Raw genomic sequence first — 19,546 nt, 5'->3', positions numbered from 1 at the left:
ACACACAACATTTCAGATCTTTATAAATGCTGATTCGAAGGCTGCAAGAAAAAACCTACCAAACGTGTAACTTGTACTAAGCAGATGAAGAAATCACACTGGGGAGAATCTCTTTTTGCCAATCCCAACAGGACATCGGGGTCACTGATTTGGTATCTAAGGCTGTTTAAAAGCAAAAGCCCATTAGCTGAGATTCTACACTCAAGGGATATGTCAAAGTGTGTATTGGATTTTAAGTTGAAAGCAAGTAGTCTCTCTGTACTGTATCTGCAAAGACTAACAGGCCAACTACAGTTCAAACACAGCAGGGTCTGGCTGAATAAATACCACCTATGCTTCCATAGCTCTGCTTGGCGGTAGCTATACTGAATGCAAACAGAAACCACTTTAAATGTATTTATTTTGCAAAATATTATCTCATCTTTGCAAGGAAACCTCAGATAAGTTGGAGCGCACTGTGATACGTTTTTATCTGTGTGGATGATCACACCCAAAGTAAATCTGTAATGCACGATTAAATGCATCCTGCACAGATCCAAGGATTTTTTTCCAGAGTACGTCTTATTGAGGAAAATGTGAACTGAGAAGGAAGCCCCTGTAACTGTGCCACGTGATGTGGGCATCTTACCCAACACCTTTCTTCTCTGCTGCCTGCAACTCCCTCTTTCTTATAAACTCCAGCCCTGCGTTTCCACTGTAGGTCCACCAAGATGGCACAACAGCATCTGAAACCCATGATGTCTAAAACTACTCACCATCTTCCTTTACAAACCATCGTATTCTCTGTGGCACTTTTTCAATTAATAACATCACTCACCTCACAATCAGCCTCAAAATTCAGCCCCCTTAGACCTAATCCTTTCCCTTGTTCCTCATCCTTGCCACGGTGCACTTATTTTGCCGCAGAATTATCTTCTGAATCGGACTCTCCTGCCCTGCCCTGGCTGTATTCTCATTGCTTCTGACCTCTGTTTCCTGGGATACTGCAAAGAGCTCTGGAATCGTGTTCCCCGTGCCGCTCATCTCTCCCCCTCCACAATACCAGTCTAGTTTTCCTAAAGCTCTCATCATACCTCATCCTTGCAAAAGCCTGCAAAGGTTTACCACTACCGGCAGCCTATGTAAACACCTCTGGCCGGGACCCTGCGCCATCTTTCAGGATATTCCGACCACCATTTCTTCTACACACTTTCCTCCCAATGCTTGAACTCTCCTTCAATCTCAGTGGTTGAAATCCTATACACCCTTGGTCTGAGGTCAGTGTGTTCTTCCTCTCCAGTCATCTCTCCCTCGGAATTCCTTCTCCACTTACCATCCTCTGTGGTCTTTTATCACTCCCACCTTGTACTGTAACTAATGTAGACAACATGTCCCCTTTATTAAAACTTCTTTTTTTTGGTGGGGGGGGTTATTTATTTATTTATTATTTTATAATGGAGGCACTGGGGGTTGAACCCAGGACCTCGTGCATGCTAAGCACACACTCTACCACTGAGCTATACCCTCCCGACCAAAACCACAAGCTGCTTGAGGCTAGAATATGTCTGTTTCACCTTTGTTAATGACCACAGCTATGCACATACTTATCATTTATTAAAAAAAAAAACAAAACTGTCAAATCAATGGATAAATGTCTTTTCTTTAAATTTAATGTCCTATATTTAAAATTGCACTTATGTTCCTTAGATCAATGATAAAAAGCCTTTAATGGACCCAAAGTTAAGTACTTTTTAATTATTATATAAATGTTTAGATGATGATTCTAAACACTAATTCTAAAATTTCTCCCCAAGTGTGCATGTCTTAAGTTTATATTATTGCTTATAATCTGCACACACATAATTCCTGGACAGTAATTAATTAATTAATTTGGGTGGGAGAGGTAATGGGGTTTATTTATTTATTTTTATTGACCCCAGTACGTTGTGTATGCTAAGCATGTGCTCAACCGCTGAGCTATACTCCCCCACTTATTGTTAAAATTAGAAATCTAAAATTTTCCTCTGATTAAATAACAATCCAATTTAAAAATAACATAAGAAGCTAAACAGTTCACTTACATTGTTAAATCCTATTTTTAATGTCTGTTATCTACACTGGGATATACTAAGAAAAAGGGAAAAAAAGAAAGATTTAAAAAGAAATATGGCCCATCTCTTTTATTACCAAAAATAATTATAATTTTGGTGCTCAACAAGTGATACAAGGGCAAGCATCAATTAGTCCTACAAGATCAATATTCATTTTAAGTTATCAAATTTGTAAGAATTTTGTAACGGTATAACTATTTTCTAGAAAATAAACATACTCTGGGTAGAGTACAGTGTGAGGTTTGTCAGGGTACCATTTGCATCTGAGGCTCTATTTAGTTTCACTAATGGCACTTGGTTCTAAACTAGGTCAATATTATCAGGTTAAGCAGAAGTACGTAATAGCAAATAGTTTTGAGCACTTAATATCTAAGCACAATTCTAGGCACTTTACAAGTATTGACTGAATCCTCATAACAACACTATTGAGTACATTCTAGTATTCCTTCCATTTTATAAATGAAGCAACCAAAAAACAGAGAAGCTGGGTAACTTGCCCAAGGTCACACAGCCAGTAAGTAGCACAGTGAGGATTCAAACCCAAGCCCCAGAGGCTGCCATGAATCATCAAGTCTATTTGCCTCAAAAACTGTCAGCATAACCCACAGAACAGATCACAAAGACCTAACTGGACTTTCTTGAAGACCTGCGCTTTCTACAATCTGATACTTCAAATGCAAGAGTTGTTCGGTAATTTACCAAATGCCACGGTCCAGCAGTCTCTCCTGTTTTCTCCTTGTACTGGTTCCATATTAGCAACAGGATCATCTTTTTGCCTCGGGTCCCACACCTTCACGGTTCCTGACAGGAACAAGAGTGAGTTGGCAAAATTCAATAGTGAGTGATGACATTTCTTTCCTGCATTCTCTTCATACGGCTTTCTATGTACATGGAGATATTACAGATGTTCTATCTGAAAAATATTTGCATGTCTCTGACTTCTAATTGGGCAAGCTGTACTTAATATCAGAGATAGAACCCATGTTACTGTCCGACATTACTTCCAAATTAATCGGTACACTTAAAAGCCAACACCTGTTCCCAAGTCACAACAAGGTATGCTGGACAAGGCAAACACGAATGTTATGGGATTCAAATTGTGCCTTATTTTCTTGGCTTAAGCCTAAAACCAATGTACTATTTATTTAGAATAAATATTTAGAATAAATAAATAGTGCCATTTTAATGTTTTTTCCTTTCTACCCATATAATCATTGGCATTTTTCTTTTACAGATGAATAATTTTAACACCTATGATTTATTATATGGGGTTCAGAATACCATTTCATATACTATTAAGTTTAACTTTCCCATGGCACTAGAGAAGAGGGAAAGATTTAATAAAAGTAATAAATAATTCTTCTCAATTTAATTTCAATGCCCTCATTTTTAATGCAAATTACAGAACTACTAACTAGTGTCACTGACTCTTGAGAAACACAAAGACATGGAATAAAATGGCTAAAAAGCAAGTACCTAAGAGAGAATAGGGAAAGGGTACAAAAATCCTTAAAAAGGATAATAAATGCAGGAAATGAGGAGATGAGATATTCCACTAGGTTTATTGCCAAGGATAAAATAAAACTGGTCATTAAAATGGCCGCTTCAAGGAGAAATAAATTTCCTACAAATGTGACAAGAGTTATTATATTATCCAACAGGGTTCATACAAATTAACATTCATGTTAAGTTTGTAATAGTTAAATGAGCCAAGAACATAAACAGACAATTCACAAAGCAAAATTAACTAGTAAATATAGAAACACAAATTGGAACAGAATATTATTTTTATCTATAAAATTAGCGGGGCGGGGGGAAGGAATGAAAGCTGGTAGGGTAGACTGGAAATCCACCTCATCTACTGTAGCTTGTAAGGTAAATAGGTACTTTGGAAAGTTTGACAACTTTTTTAAATGATAAAGGATGGTTATTCCAAAAAAAGTTCCATACGTGATGATACTTACTTCTTCATTATTTTTAAGTCACTCTCCCAAAATAATAAACAAAAACTGAAGGCTTATTAACAGAGGCATGGTTAGAGACACTGTGAGACATCCATGGGGTGGAATATTATACAGTAATTTAAATGGTAATTATGAAAACCACACAGAAACAGCAGTGTTTACACACAGCGAAACATTAAAGGAAAAAGTTAGGAAACAAAATCATGTTAACACTGATAACACATGTCAAATTGTATCTAAGCTTGGAAAGGAAAACAAACCTAACAGACATGCTGGTGTGGTAGACGGAGTGTTATTTTTCCTTCTATATTCCATATTGTTTTTACGATTGGAAAAAATGTTTGATTTCCAAAACACAGCTGCTCTTGACTAATTAAAATTAAATCCCACTTTTCTTTTAAAACAATTCCCACATGGTTTTGAGCGGCCATTAAAAAACTAGGCAAACCATTAATAGGTTCCAGATCACTTATGCATCCCCTGCGAAGCAACAAAAATTCTGACTCTGCTACAGTCATTCCGAACAGCGACTGGACACCAAAGACCTGTCCTTTGTTAATTACTGTCGTCGGGAAAGGCAAAATTGGTGATCTTGGAACATCGTGCACATTTCTCAGCGGAAAGACCACAGAACTTCACTGTTCAACCAGCTGCCAATAAGATAATTTTCTCAAGTACTCATTCTGCTTTTTAAAAAAAGAAAATGAAAGCTGCCACCTACATGATATCATCAGCTGTCTCAAAAACCTGTAGAGAAACTTTAAATCCTCAAGGTTCACAGGAAACTATGGCTGTTAATAGTTGACCCAGCTCAAAATAAAAGCAGTAAGTGCTACGCCTCTAGCTCGAAATACCCCAAAGTCTGATGCGGTTGAGGGACATGCAGTCAAGCATACCTGTCAAAAAGCCAGAATGTTAGGTTTCGGGGAGCAAGCACTGAGGAAGATTTCCACATAGAGAGAAAACACTGTTGCACAGAAACTTAATCTAAAAAAAATTCAAAATACACGGAATATTCTGACTCACCATCTCGGCTGCCAGTCACAATTTCAGGTGCTCCTTCCCCGATTCCCAGTCCACCTACACCATCTATAGTATTTATAATTTCCTTATGGCCCTTTACAGAATAGACTGGGATCTCTGGAGCTTCCAAATTCCTAAACAACAGAACAGTTTCTTACTTACACGTGTCCCAAGTGATTAGTACGCAACTCAAATTTAAGAATGCGTGGCATATGGAGATTTTTGTTTACAAATAAGGGTTCTGCAACTAAGGTCATTTATACGTTTACTTCCAAACTTTCCTCTCCATGGACTTTAGCTTCTTTCAGCCCCCAACGAGAGCTGTCATCATTCAACTTGGAGTTCTAACTCCTGAGCCCACTTCACTCAGTGGGCCTCAAAGAGGACCGATTACCTGGGGCCTCCGCACGTGATCAGCAGGGGCGCTTGTCAGTGAGCGCAGGTTCAGGGGCTCCTCCCCAGACATAATGCCTACGTGTCTCCGGGATGGGGCCCCAAGCCTGCTGACTCTGGCCCACTGAGGTCTGGTAGTCACTGCTTTAGGCAGAGAGCAAGTTCAAAGTGATGTGGAACATTCCCAAAGTCAGCCTTGGCAGTTTGATCTTGGCATCTTTTGAGGGATAAAATATGAGTAGTGTTTGCTCTGTATACAATTCTTCCTTAATAACGTATTATTTTCTCACTGAACTCCAGACTAATTTTCATCCAGTTACTTTTTTTTAGTTTATCCTCATGCTGGACACAATAAATGTTTAACAGTCAAACTGGCTGAAGTTTGTCTAATTCTAGGTCAGTTACATGAAGGGAATGCAGGAAATACCGACTCCTGTGTGTGGCTGTGTGAATGGCTCAGGTAGGTTATGCTAATAAATGCTTTTCTTTCCTCCCTTCATCCTCTCCCACCCCCTTTGGCTTTTCTGTTGGAGCCTCTATCCACATTTCTCTTTAACAAGTCAGTTTTTAATAACTTACACTTTCTCTTCTTAATGAATGTACTTCTTTATGACATGTGATCCCAATTTATTGCTGGGCCCAGATTTATTAGTAAAATCTCTCAAACCAAAATTTGAGAAATTCACCCTAGCTTAGAGATGATGTTTATCTTTGCAGTATAATTGTGAAAGCATCAAGAGACTAAACAGGACTGAGGTTCTACTTAAAATAACTATTTGACTGTTGTCACAGACTTTGAAATATCACTTCTTTTAATGTGAAATTGTAAGACTTACCAATGAAAATAAGACAGTAACACCTGTGCTGTACTGGGAAGCTCTATTAGGAAAATAGTCAACAGTTTGTATTTGTTGCATATTCTTGGGCTGAAATATATTTGTTTTTAAAAAATAACATTCAGACTTGTCTCTCTCCCAAGGTCTTTGAAAGTGTGTGACATAGCAGGGTAAAAACTAACGCATCTAATATAAATGCTAAACTGATAATCAAGCAGTTAAAGCAAGGTGGACTAAAAGCTTCATTCTGTGTTATACTGTGCTTCTAAGACAGGTAAGTCTATCGAAGTCACTTAATTACAAAGCAGCAGATTCTAAGTGAGACTCAAGAAAGGTCACAATAGAAGACATGAGCTAGGGAAGACAGTTCCTCTAGACCATTACTGTTTACTTTAAATGATTAAGAGATATTCTTGAAAAGTAATTAGAGAGGAATTTCAATTCATTCAACTCTTTAAATATGAAAAAATAACTCTAGGTAAAACAAGAAAATTAAAGGCACTGGGCACAGTTGTGATTTTGCTCATTCAAAACAGGTTTTTTTTTTTTTAAACTTACTTTTGTCTTTTTTAACAAAATTATTTATTTAGTTTGTTTATCTTGATTCACTCAACATATGTGTTCCTAAAAAGTTGTGCTCAGATGTTAAAGCATTTTTTTAAAATTAATGAATTGGAAGTTCTATGTTAAAAATTAAAACAGTGTGTCATTCTGTAATGCCAAACTTCTTCTTGAAATGTAAACAATATCTAATTTTTCAGTGTTATACATGAGCATTTTTATATATTGTATCTTCTAAGGTGGAGAATAGCCCTTTATTTACAAGTATGTGTATTAAATGCTAGCCCCAAACAGCACTGTGGAAATAAATATTGGTAACATTACCCAAAATATCTAAAGAAAAATAGGTTAGTATTTTCAAATGGGTTTTGAGCATGAAGTCAGAAATATACATTAAAAAATAATTGTCACATTCTTACAAATAGTTTAAATTTAACAGGGAAAGAAACATTTTAAAATTAGAATTCTTTCAGAGGAAGTGTAACAAGAGTGATAATCTAAGAAACTGCTTATTTCGTGTCTTATTGCTGATAAAATAACCTTACCATATATGAAGGTTTCCAGCAAAATCTCCAGTAGCTAAGTATCTCTGCTGTAAAGATGTTGCACCAAATGTTCCACATTTAATGGGTTTGGCTTTTTCGATCTTGATGCAAGGGAGGGAAGAGAGGGTATGTTATTTATGTAAGCAGCTATTTATAAGCCATGATATTCTAGATTTCCATATTCTATCGCTCTATTTTGGATATTAAATAAGGCACACAATAAAAAAGGCAATTAAAATGTTCTCTGATAAAAATTATTATGCTTTTCCTTTAGTCATTTTTGTATTGTTTGAAAGTACAGGCAGACCTCAGAGATATCTGTAAGTTCGGTTCCAGACTACCACAACAAAGCAAGTATTACAATAAAGTGAGTCACATGAATTTTTGGGTTTCTCAGTGCATCTAAAAGTTATGTCTACATATACTGTAGTCTGTTTAATGTGCAACAGCGTTATGTCTAAAAAAATGTACAGACCGTAATTAAAAATACTTTATTGCTAAAAAAGCTGACCACCATCTAACCGTTCTGCGAGTAGTTCTCTCTCTGCTGTTGGAGGGTCTCGCCTCGATGCTGATGGCTGCTGACTCATCAGGGTGGTGGCTGCTGAAGACTGGGGTGGCTGCAGCAACTTCTTAAAATAAGACAACGGTGCAGTTTGCTAGTTTGCCTGACTCTTCCTTCCACAAACAATTTCTCTGTAGCGTGCGGTGCTGTTAGAATTTTACCCACAGAGGAATTTCTTTCAAAATCGGAGTCCATCCTTTGGAAACCTGCCGCTGCTTTATCAACCAAGTTTATGTCATGCTCTAAATGCCTTACTGTCATTTTCAACAATCTTCACGGCACCTTCACCAGGAGCAGATTCTACCTCAAGAAGCCACTTTGCTTGCTCATCCGTAAGAAGCAGCTCCTCATCCGTTTTCTCAAGAGATGGCAGCAGTTCAGTCACATCTTCAGGCTCCACTTCTAATTCTGGTTCTCCTGGTATTTATACCACATCTGCAGTTACTTCCTCCACTGAAGTCCTGAACCCCTCAAAGTCATTCATGAGGACTGGAATTAACTTCTTCCATGTTGATATTTTGACCCCTTCCCATGAGTTATGAATGCCCTTAATGGCATCTAGAAGGGTGAATCCTTTCCAGAAGGTTTTCAATTGACTCTGCCCAGATCCATCAGAAGAACCACTATTTGTGGCAGCTATAGCCATACAAAACGTGTTTCTTAAGTCATGATAGTCGAAATTATTCCTTGATCAGTGGGCTGCAGAATGGACGCTGTGTTAGCAGGCATGAGACCATGAATATCCTTGTCCATTTCCATCAGAGCTCTGGGTGACCAGGTGCACTGCCAATGAGCAGGAGTCCTCTGAAAGCCACTTTCTTCCTGAGTGGTAGGTCTCAAAACAGTGGGCTTAAAATATTCAGTAAACCATGTTATAAACAGACGTGCTGTTTGCTTTGTTGTTCCATTGATAGAGCACAGCCAGAATAGATTTCACGTATTTCTTAAGGGCCCTAGGATTGTTGGAATGGTCTACAAGCATTGGCTTTGATTAAAATTAAAGCCACCAGTTGCATTACACCCAGAGAGGCAGCCTGTCCTTTGAAGCTTGGAAGCCAGGCACTGACTTCCCCTCTCCAGCTATGAAAGTCTTGGATGGCGTCTTCTTCCACAGAAGGCTGTTTGTTTCATCTACATGAAAATCTGTTGTTGAGTGTGGCCACCTTCATCCGTGCTCTTAGCTGGAGCTGGAGAACTTGTCGCAGCATCCACACCAGCACCTCTGCTTTCCTTGCAGTTTGATGTTATGGAAACAGCCTCTTTCCTGAAACCGCATACACCAACCCAAGCTAGCTTCAGACTTGCCCTCTGCAGCTTCCTCGCCTTCAGAGAACTGAACAGAGTTAGTGCTTTCCTGTGGATCAGGCTTTGGCTTAAGGGAATGCTGTGGCTGGCTTGATCTTCTATCCAGACCACTAAAACTTTATTTGTATCAGTAATAAGGCTGTCTCACTTTCTTACCATTTGTGTGTTCACTGGAACAGCACTTTTAATTTCCTTCAAGAACTCCTTTGCACTCACAGCTTGGCTAACTGTTTGGTACAAGAGGCCTAGCTTTTGGCCTAGCTCAGCTCTCAACGCGCCTTCCTCCCTAAGCTTCAGTATTCCTAGTTTTTGATTTGAAGTGAGAGACATGTTTTACTTGAACACTTAAGAGACCATTACAGGGCTAATTTAGACACTGTTGTGTCTCAGGGAATGTGGAGGCCCGAGGACAGGGAGAGAGATGGGGAAAGGGACTGGGCAGTGGAGCAAACAGAACACGTTCAACACTTACTAATTAAGTTTTCAATCTTATCCGGGCATGGCTTGTGGCGCTCCCAAACAATTACAAGAGTAACATCAAAGATCACTGATCACAGATCACCATAACAACTACAGCAATAATGAAAAAGTCTGAAACAGTGCAAAAGGTCAATGGTACAGGCCTGAATCAAGCCTACTTTCTGACTTGGGTCCTTTGGTTTTTACCCCCATTCATGTCTTTACAAGATGTAAATCCATGGTGTTTATGCTTCACTCACGTTCTTTTCTCCTTCTATCAAAGAAACAGATTTATAGGTACTAGTGATCAAATTAAACTCAAAATGTGTAAAATGTATTGAAAAACAAACTCAAATGCATAAACAGCTTGTTATCTGCACCTCAGCTAGGGTTGCACTTTGCTCAGAAGGGCTGAGCTGTGCTAAATGGACTTTAAAAAGCAGAGGTATTTGCGCTTCCCTTAGACAGTCATTGAAGTCACAGTAGTAGCTAAATTGAGAGAGGCCGCTGGAGTGAAGCTAATTTTTTATAGTTGATAAAAGGGCTCCCTCCCTGCCTGTTAAATGCTTTACCTTGGGAAAAGAAAAGATGAAAAGAATTCAGCGGACACTTAAAATTTTTCTTGATAGAAAACTGATTGGTTAGAAAAAATAATAATAAAGATCTATTTTGCAAAATTTGTTCCACAAAGAAAATCAGTATATATTAGGTAATTTCGGCTGTGTGGTACTGAAGATGACCATCAGTGATGGGCAGATTTGACCTAGCTCTTGGTTCTCTTTGCCATGCTGAGTCAGCGTGATAAAGGAAGCCCATGACGGATAATTCCCAGGGAGCTATTTCTGTTCTGCCTGTGGGTGGGTCTAGTACAGCTTGTCAGTATCTCCTCCTCCACATCCTGGCACTACTTAATTAACACTAAAGGTTTAGTCAACCAAATGCTAACAAGCGGCGAATTCAGCGAGACAGAGGCTGAAAAAGCAGAACTTTATTAGCTTACTACTAATTTTTTAAAGTGTAGACATCCCCAGTTGTGATTCCACTTTTCAGGGCCACCCGTAGTCCTTTGGGCCAATTAGAAAAAAACGGTGCCCTCTAGAGGCTGATGGAAGTCTCACACCTGCAGGGCCTAAAGAGAAAGACGGATTTCAGCTCCCACCCGAACCCTTGGCCAGACCCCTGTGTGCAGCATAACAAACTGCTCAACTGTATACCAAGGCCCTGCCCCCATCCCATGTCTATCCCTTTGTAACAAGATAAGGAGGCATCAACGAAGACCCATTTGCTTTCTTCCTTTTTATCCTGGATGCACGGGCTCTGGAGCACATGACTTGAGGTAGTTCCACGAGGATATAATCAAGTAGATTTCATCATATTTTAATAAGTAATTCATCCAGCCCAATGGTAGTCAATCCTAGTCCTCATCAGAATCGCCTGGTGGAAGTTTGAAAAATACTGATGTCCAGGTTTCACTCTAGTTTAGAAGCAAGAGCCCCAGTGCTTCAGAATTTCTTGGGGTGGGACAAAGGCATGAATATTTTAAAACACACACACACACACACACACACACACACAACAGCAACCATACACACTCAGGTGACCCTGATGCACAGTAAGAGTTGAGAATCACTGAGATTGTACTTAATCTATATTCTTTCCCATTGCATCATCCCAGCCAAATACAATGCAAGCTCTTAAATTTGTGCATTTGTTTTATCCTCTCTCCAGACAGTAGGCTCTTTAGGAGGAGGGACTCATCGTTCAAATATCTTTGGTCCTTCTTTAGCATAGTACCTTGAAATAACAGGTTCTCAACAGACAGTTTATGGTAGAAAAAGAGAAGAGCCAAAAGATACAGGTGAAAGTACACAAAGTGGTTACTCCTACGGTTGAGATTATGGGTGATGCTAATTTTCTTCTCTTTCCTATCTATATTTTTGGTATGTTCTATCATGAACACACATTACTTTTGTTAAAAAGCAAAATTATTAAAAAAAAAAACAAAAAAACCCTCCTAGACTCCTCCAGAATCTCTAAAAGAGACAAAGAGCACTATTTCTCATTACAGAACAAGTGTACTCCTGAAATGTACACAAGTCATGTAGCCGTATATAAAGAAAACTCACAAGTCTTTAGAAGCTCTGGTTGAGCTTTGATTGGTATTCATTCCAAATGCTTCATCTTTAAGTTTCTTTGCACAATTCGAGTGTTTCTTATTGGTTCAAACTCCTGACCCCAATCAACTAATGATCAATAAACCAGTATTTCAAAGTTCCAAGTTATATCCTTTCGCAGACATGAATTTACTCATTTAACAAGTAGTTTATTGAGCAGCTGCTCCTTACCCCTCTAAAGAAAGACATGCCTTTACTCTCCAGGAGCTCATGATCTAATTAGAGATACATGGGACAGAATGATATATTTATGACACAGTAAGTATCACAGGAATGCAACATAAAGAGAAGTTACCTTGTGTAGGGATCAGGATGGGACATCATTAATCAAATATTCTGAACTGGACCTTAGAATACAAACAAGTGACTCGGGGCTCAGTGATGAGCAACACAAGAAAAGGTAGAAAAGAACAAGCCATGTTTAGGAGTAAAGAAGACAAACTGAACAAGAAAACTGGCATTTATAAAATTTAAAGTGGGATGGGGTTTGACTTTCCTTCTCATTTAAGCTTTCCTATCGAAACTGTATTCATCCTTTACCTACCAGTTTAACTCCTAACTGCTCCAAGCAGATTCTCTCCATAGCTTTTGGTCCCTGGAATTACAGACGTCCCTGTAGTCTATTACAACTCTAAACCTCTGAGTATGAAGGATCGTTCTTTTTCAAAAGGCAACACAAATCAAGGCATTTTAAAAAACTGTACCCAGGCATAAAAATGTTAGTTAATGTTGTTATTCTCCAATTCGTTCCTTAGTATCTTTACAAAATTTGTAAATCTGATCTTGCCACATCCCAGTTAAAACCCTTCATTAACGTCCCATTTTTCTTAGGAAAAAAAAAAGACATAACTCTTTTAAATGACCTATAGATCTTGCAACGTCTGGTCCCTGTTTACTACTCTTTTTGTTTCTAAAGGAAATAACCTCTCTCCCATCGCTAAGCTTCCACCTATGCTGTTTCCTCTAGAAATGTCAACTCCTAGTTTGGCCTAAGTTAGCTTCTACTCACCCCCAAATCTGGTTTTGTTTTGTTTTACTCTCATAGAACCGTGTTCCTTTATGTTAGAAAATTCATCTCAGTTTGTATTTACGTATCATTGGTTTGATTATTTAACTGATTCCCTCTCCCACTAGAAAAAAAACTCCATGGTACGGGGGACATTGTTATTTACATGCATGGGAATACCAGGCAATAAACTGATACTCGTTGAAAGAACAGATGTGTTAGTTGTCTCCTCCAATTACACTGCAGGCATCCTGGTGCCTGCTTTGGCTCTGTTTGTACGAAAAAGCATTTTACTAACTTGTGCCTGTTAAAACAACCGCGCACTGTCCAGAAGGGCCTCGAATTCATACACACAGCCGTAGCGTCACTTCCAGAGACCTTGCGCTGGACAGCGAGGGTGGCTGGCGGTAGCTAGAGGAAGGGACTTCAGGGCGTGGATGAACAAGCCCGTCGACAATTCAGGACTCGGGCCAAAGCGTTTTACATCGGAAGTTTTCCTCAATCTGCGAACCGCTTCGCTACTCCCGCCCAGCTCGAGCTGTGCTATGGCGAGACGCTGGACGAAGGCGTCGGCAAAAAGAAATGCCGACACCCTCCCGCCCCGGATCCTCACTCGCCCCAGACGGCAGTCCCAGGCCTTGGAACTGGGCAGTGTCGACCCGGCACCCACCTCCCGAAGCAGCTTTAGGTCCCCGTGCTGGATCTCGTACAGCTGAATGACGCCGGTGCCCCGGGCGAAGTTGCCCATGGTCACAAATTTGGCGCTGCAGGGCACCCACTTACAGTCAAACACCGTGTAGTTGAGGCCTTTCTGGATATGGGCGATGATCTGAGGCTTCTCGAAGGCCGACATGGTCCAGTTGACTGATTTCGCTTCTTCTAAGGGGCACACCCTTTCCCTAACAAAACGCTAACCTGGAAACCACAGACACCGAACAGTAAAGACAGTTTGTCCCTCCCGCTTGCCGTACGCGCCCTCTGACGCCCTAGCGAGTGGGCTTTAGGTGTCTCCGATAGTGCCAGATGCGCTACTGACGGCACACAAGATTTTTCTTCATCGACGGCACAAATTTGTTTATCGCCTTTACTATTGCCTTTCGTACATACACAGATTAGAGATTACAAAACGTTTTGGCTGCGAAGGGGCCGGAGGGAGCCTGTAAGAATCAGGCACATTTGAGGACAGCCTATCTCCCTCCCCGACAAACACACAAAATCCGGCTTCAGGCCCCCTGCGTGGGACGTCTTAGGAAAAAAGGCGGAGCCCTGGGGCTGGTTGGCAAACGCTGGGTCCTGCGGGGTGCGCCTGCGTAGTGCAGCCCCGCACGTGTTCCAGACGGAAGCCTGTGCAGGGGCCGAAGATTCCTGAGGATGGAAACCGAGATGGAGTCACAGAGCCCTTTGGCCGAGGACGGCTTTACCGAGGTCACCCGCAAAGGTGGTCGGCGGGCGAAGAAACGGCAGGCCGAGCAGCTGTCCACGCCTGGGGAGGGCGGGGACGCGGGCCGCATGGACACCGAGGAGGCCCGGCCGGCGAAGAGGCCCGTCTTCCCGCCCCTCTCCGGGGATGGATTCTTGGTACTGGCGGGGACGGAGGGACAGGAACCGGGCAGGGGCGAGAGGCAGGTCAAGCCGGTGGCCTCTGGGTGATGTTGAAGCTCCTGGCGTGAAGCTCTTAGAGCCTGACTCTCTTGAAGTTTAATTCGTTCAGTTAAAGCAGACTTTTTGTGGATCAGCTGTCATTGTACATCTCCACCCCCACCCCTCACCCCCATCCCTCCAGACCACTCCTGAGTTGTGTTTTGTTTTATTGTAGGGTGGGAAAGAAGAAACCAGGAAAATTCCAGTCCCAGCTAACAGATACACACCGTTAAAAGAGAACTGGATGAAGATATTTACTCCTATTGTAGAACATTTGGGACTTCAGATACGCTTTAACCTGAAATCTAGGAATGTAGAAATCAGGGTAAGGAGAATGTTAACCATTTTCAAATATGCTGCGGTTTCTCTCTCCTCCAGAGATGAAAAGGCATAAATAGGCTTTCTTTAATAGGCCTTATTTTGTTCAATGATTTTCTTGCAGCTTTTTAATAATAATGTTTGAACCTCTCAAATGCCTTCAAAATCTGCATTCAATTTCGATATTAGTTGAATTCATAAGTTGGGCCTGAGGGTGTACCACAGTACTGGCTTTATCTGTGAATGTTTTAATAATATTCTGTGTTGTCTGAGAAAAGTTTTAATAAAGGGTTTGTCATAAACGGAAGTATGTAAATAAGCAGAGTATTTTCTACCATACAGACATTTTATACTTTGATGGGTTTTTTTTTTTGAGGGAGGGAGTATTATTTTGAGAATAAATTTAATTTATATATAAATATATTTATATATTTATTCATTCCATGATGTCAGCTTAAGAGTTAGGCAATTAAAATTAGTTGACTTTGGGTTTCTTTTTCTGGGTGCCAAGTTTGTATCAGAATCGATAACCAAAATAATTATAGCTTCCTTTTTAAGGATTCATTACCATGACTGGTATAAACTCATCTCTGCTGAAAGACTGGAATGATGGAATAAAGCAGAGAGAGGCACTGGCCTAAATAGTTGGTGAGGTTTAAAACACAGAACTTGACAGTAGGACCCCTTTTGGTTCCTACTGCCCCTCTCACTCAGGTTTTTGTGGTTTAGTGCTAAAACATCTTTTTTTCATTTTAAGTTTCCTTTCCTTTGTTATTTTAAATTTCCTTTCAGGACTCCATCCTCTGTGCCAGAGCCAGATTAATCTTCCTAGACCACACTGCTTTTATTATGATATCTTGGTATCTTCATCTCTGAAAGATGAAAGTTAAGGTTTTGACTGAGTTTGCCTTTGAAGCAGGTGTCTCATTCCCAAGTTCTCTCACCATCTCTTAGAACATTTATTTATGTCCCTACTTACGAACTGATTTGCTCTCTGAAGAAGGCCCCCTCCTCCCTGCTCCCTTTTCCTTCCTATCTCAATTTCATCATCTTTCAGGGCCTATTTCAAGTTCTTTTTTTTTTTTTAACTGAAGTATAGTCGGTTTACAATGTTATGTTAATTTCTGGTGTACAGCATAGTGATTTAGTCGTACATATATATATGTTCTTCTTTGTATTCTTTTTCATTATAGGCTATTATAAGATATGAATATAGTTCCCTGTGCTATACAGTAGGACCTTGCAGTTTATCTATTTTATGTATAGTAGTATCTGCAAATCCCAAACTCCCAATTTATCTCTACCCCCAAGTTCCCTCCCAATAACCATGAATTTGTTTTCTATGTCTGTGAGTCTGTTTTGTTTTGTAAATAAGTCCATTTGTGTCATTTTTTTAGATTCTGCATATAAGTGATATCATAAGATATTTTTCTTTCTCTTTCTGGCTGACTTCACTATGTCAGGTTCTTTCTCCTTTACAGTCCACTTTTCAGTCATGTCTTCAGCCTCAACTGCTATTGTCCTTAACTGTCTTATGTACTGCAGCACTACCAGTTTGGATTCCACTGCCATTTGTTGCCACTGCTGTATGCTAGACCCATAGTGGTGCTTTGGCGGGCATGCATCATTTTGGTCTTTAGGGCAGCCCTAGGAGGTAGATGATGTACCCCATTTTAGAGATGTGAGGAAACTGGCCAAGGAGTATCCTGGCCAAAGTCATTGCTACTGGTAGGGACCTCTTAGGATCTTCTTATCTTACAGATGAGAAAACTTAAGATCTAGGGCATTTGTGGGACTTGCCTGAGGTCACAGATAGAATTGGGACTGGGATCTAGTTTGAAATGTGCCATTAGACAGCCCTGTATGGTTTCAAAGCTGTCAAATATGGGCTCTCCTCAACTCTACCGTGAGTCTGTGTGGGAGAGGAGAAGTGATGGTTTTGGAGTCAGACCCGTGTTCACATTTTGGTACTTCTTCACCTTTTGGTACTGGAGTTTCCTCAAATATAGAAGTGTTTGTATTTTTAGGTTGACATGCCAGTTGGAGCCGTAGAGTGTCAAGCGCCTTTGTAGTGCACATCATTTACAGGGATGGGCATTTTATGAATGGCACCTCCTGTTTCTGTGATTCTCAGATAAACTCTTCGAGGGCAGGATCCCTGCTTAAACCAGTCTTAGTAATTAGGACTAGAGTTGTTGCTGTGGGAAAGAAGCATCGGCACACGAATGATGGTTGAGGTCAGGGAGTTAGATCAGGACTCCCAGGGAGACCGCACTGAAGGAGAGAAGAGGGCCAGCTTGGGTGGGGATGGGCTGAGGTCGGAGGTCCTACAGAATGGGGGCGACTGGGCTGTGTCAGAGGAAGTAACGCCAGAGTCAGATTAGCCATTTGACAGCCTTTGAGGAGCACTGCCCAGCGCTGGAGCCAGCAGAGTATTGTTTTGAAAATTAAGCACAGTGCTTACCTCACCAAAAACTGGGTTGTAGAGGATATACTGGGGATGGGTGGTGGTGAAGGCAATTATAGTAGTGGGAAAGGTCAATCTTAGTCGTTTGTTAGGATTTTACCGTTTTTCATTCCCACTATAATTGGTGCCTTTTTTTTTTTTAACAGACCTGTAAAGAAACCAAGGATGTTAGCGCTCTGACGAAAGCAGCTGATTTTGTAAAAGCCTTTATTCTTGGGTTTCAGGTGGAGGTGAGTGATCTCATCTGAAGTGGGGGCTTGAAAAATATGCCATGTGAATGTTTCAATGGACTGGGGCTTTTTTTTTTTTTCAGTTTGCATTTTCTGCTTCTGCAGTTTGTGAATGGTAGCTGAACACTCATTTGCAGGGGCCCGAGTGGCAGGGCTTCACAGTATTTATTTCTGTATTGTAGGATGCACTTGCCCTCATCAGGTTGGATGACCTCTTCCTAGAATCTTTTGAAATTACAGACGGTGAGTGTGTGCTGGTCTTTTGTGGAATACTAGACAGTGCTTTTGTATTGCCGACTGTATTGTGTGTGACTCTTAGCTTTCCAATAACCAATTGAGCTGTATTATTTGCAGCTTTTTAAAAAATGCGTATTTTCTGTCTTTTAGTAGAGAAATGTGGTTAATGATTAAGCTTTTTAAAAGAATTATTTTATTGAAGTATATATAGTTGATTTACAGTGTTAGTTTCAGGTGTACAGCAAAGTGATTCAGTTATACATATACATACTTTTTTTTCAGATTCTTTTCTATTTTATGTTATTACAAGAAATTGAATGTAGTTCCTGGTGCTATACAGTAACTTGTGGCTTAGCTATTTTATATATAGTAGTGTGTATCTGTTAATCCCAGGCTCCTAATTTATTCCTCCCCTGCCCTTTTCCCTTGGTAACTATTGTTTGTTTTCTGTGTCTGTGAGTCTATTCTTGGTTTGTAAATAAGACTTGTATCATTTCTTTTTTAGATTCCACATATAAGTGATATTATCTGATATTTATCTTTCTTTATCTGACTTACTTCACTTAGCATGATAATCTCTAGGTCCATCTATGTTGCTGCAAATGACATTGTTATTTTTATGGCTGAGTAGTATTCCATTGTATAAATACACCACAGCTTCTTTATCTAGTCCTCTGTCAATGGACATTTATGTTGCTTCCATGTCTTGGCTCTTTTAAATGGTATTGTAAAATATTGTAAAACTTTTTGTGGAAGTGGGTGGTGCTGGAATGGCTTCCATCTTGAGGTTTCATGTTTCTCATTTAGTGAAGCCCTTAAAGGGAGATCACCTGTCGAGGGCAATAGGAAGAATTGCTGGCAAAGGAGGAAAAACCAAGTTCACCATAGAGAATGTGACCCGGACGCGGATAGTCTTGGCTGATGTGTAAGTATGTGATCCTGAGAAAATTTTTGTCATATCTGTATGTGATCTTTTAGTGGTTTCAGAAAGTCCTAAGTGTTGTGTTTTATGTATCATGTTGCCATTAAATGCCAGTATGTGGTTCTGGATGAGTAAGTAGTTGCCTACTTTGAAAGCAGATTAAGTTAGTTGAAAAAATCTTAGAAGTTACCACTTTTTTCTCAGTTAGCAATGAAGGAGATGGTTAGAATCACTATTAAAAGAAATTACATGACAGGTGAAGATTTGAATAGTATCTTGGGAATCTATTAAATCAGTAGAGGAGAGCGAGGAGTGTGTTAAATGCCATTGTGAGGCTTCCCTTAACAAAGATTTATATATGTGTATATATGCAAGTGTGTATGTATATATAAACACACACACATATGTAAAGGCCTTTCACAAAAGAAAGGCAAGAATCGCACGTTGGGTGAAAACGGGAGGGCGGTTATATGTGAACATATATAAGATGATACGGGATTATAATAAGGGTGCAGGAAGTCAAGCTGGGATTACTCTTCTATGTCCGATGCTGACGCTGCCCCATTGCCAGGCCGGGTGACTGGCAGATGGCTCAGATTATATAATGCCGGGAAGTTGGGAAACCAAGCGGTGGGCTTGGGAGGAGGAGGGACCCGCCTGCTACTGAAGCCAGCAGTAATTTTACTCAAAAATCATCTCATCTTTGCTGTAAACGGAGGGGCTCACTATTATTTGGAATCTAAATTTTAGACAAATTTTTTATACTTTAAGTATTAAACTGTTAACACTCCATGGGTGGCCCCGTCTGCC

At 40.2% G+C, this 19,546-nt stretch overlaps 1 protein-coding gene across 1 annotated transcript in view; it reads right to left on the bottom strand.

The window, feature by feature from the left end:
• Window positions 1-19,546, bottom strand: part of DNAAF10 (dynein axonemal assembly factor 10) — a 92,682-nt gene that overhangs the window by 7,188 nt on the left and 65,948 nt on the right. Inside the window, exons 6-10 of the mRNA XM_031675589.2 lie at window positions 14,187-14,480; window positions 13,592-13,831; window positions 7,413-7,513; window positions 5,081-5,211; window positions 2,790-2,891 (exon numbers count right to left, since the gene is read on the bottom strand). Coding sequence (XP_031531449.2) covers window positions 2,790-2,891; window positions 5,081-5,211; window positions 7,413-7,513; window positions 13,592-13,831; window positions 14,187-14,480 — 868 coding nt within the window. The remainder of the gene's footprint in view (window positions 1-2,789; window positions 2,892-5,080; window positions 5,212-7,412; window positions 7,514-13,591; window positions 13,832-14,186; window positions 14,481-19,546) is intronic.

The sequence above is a fragment of the Vicugna pacos genome, chromosome 15, assembly GCF_048564905.1.
Source record: "Vicugna pacos chromosome 15, VicPac4, whole genome shotgun sequence".
In the NCBI taxonomy this organism is placed as follows: domain Eukaryota; kingdom Metazoa; phylum Chordata; class Mammalia; order Artiodactyla; family Camelidae; genus Vicugna; species Vicugna pacos.
This window is presented reverse-complemented; position numbering and strand designations above follow the sequence as displayed.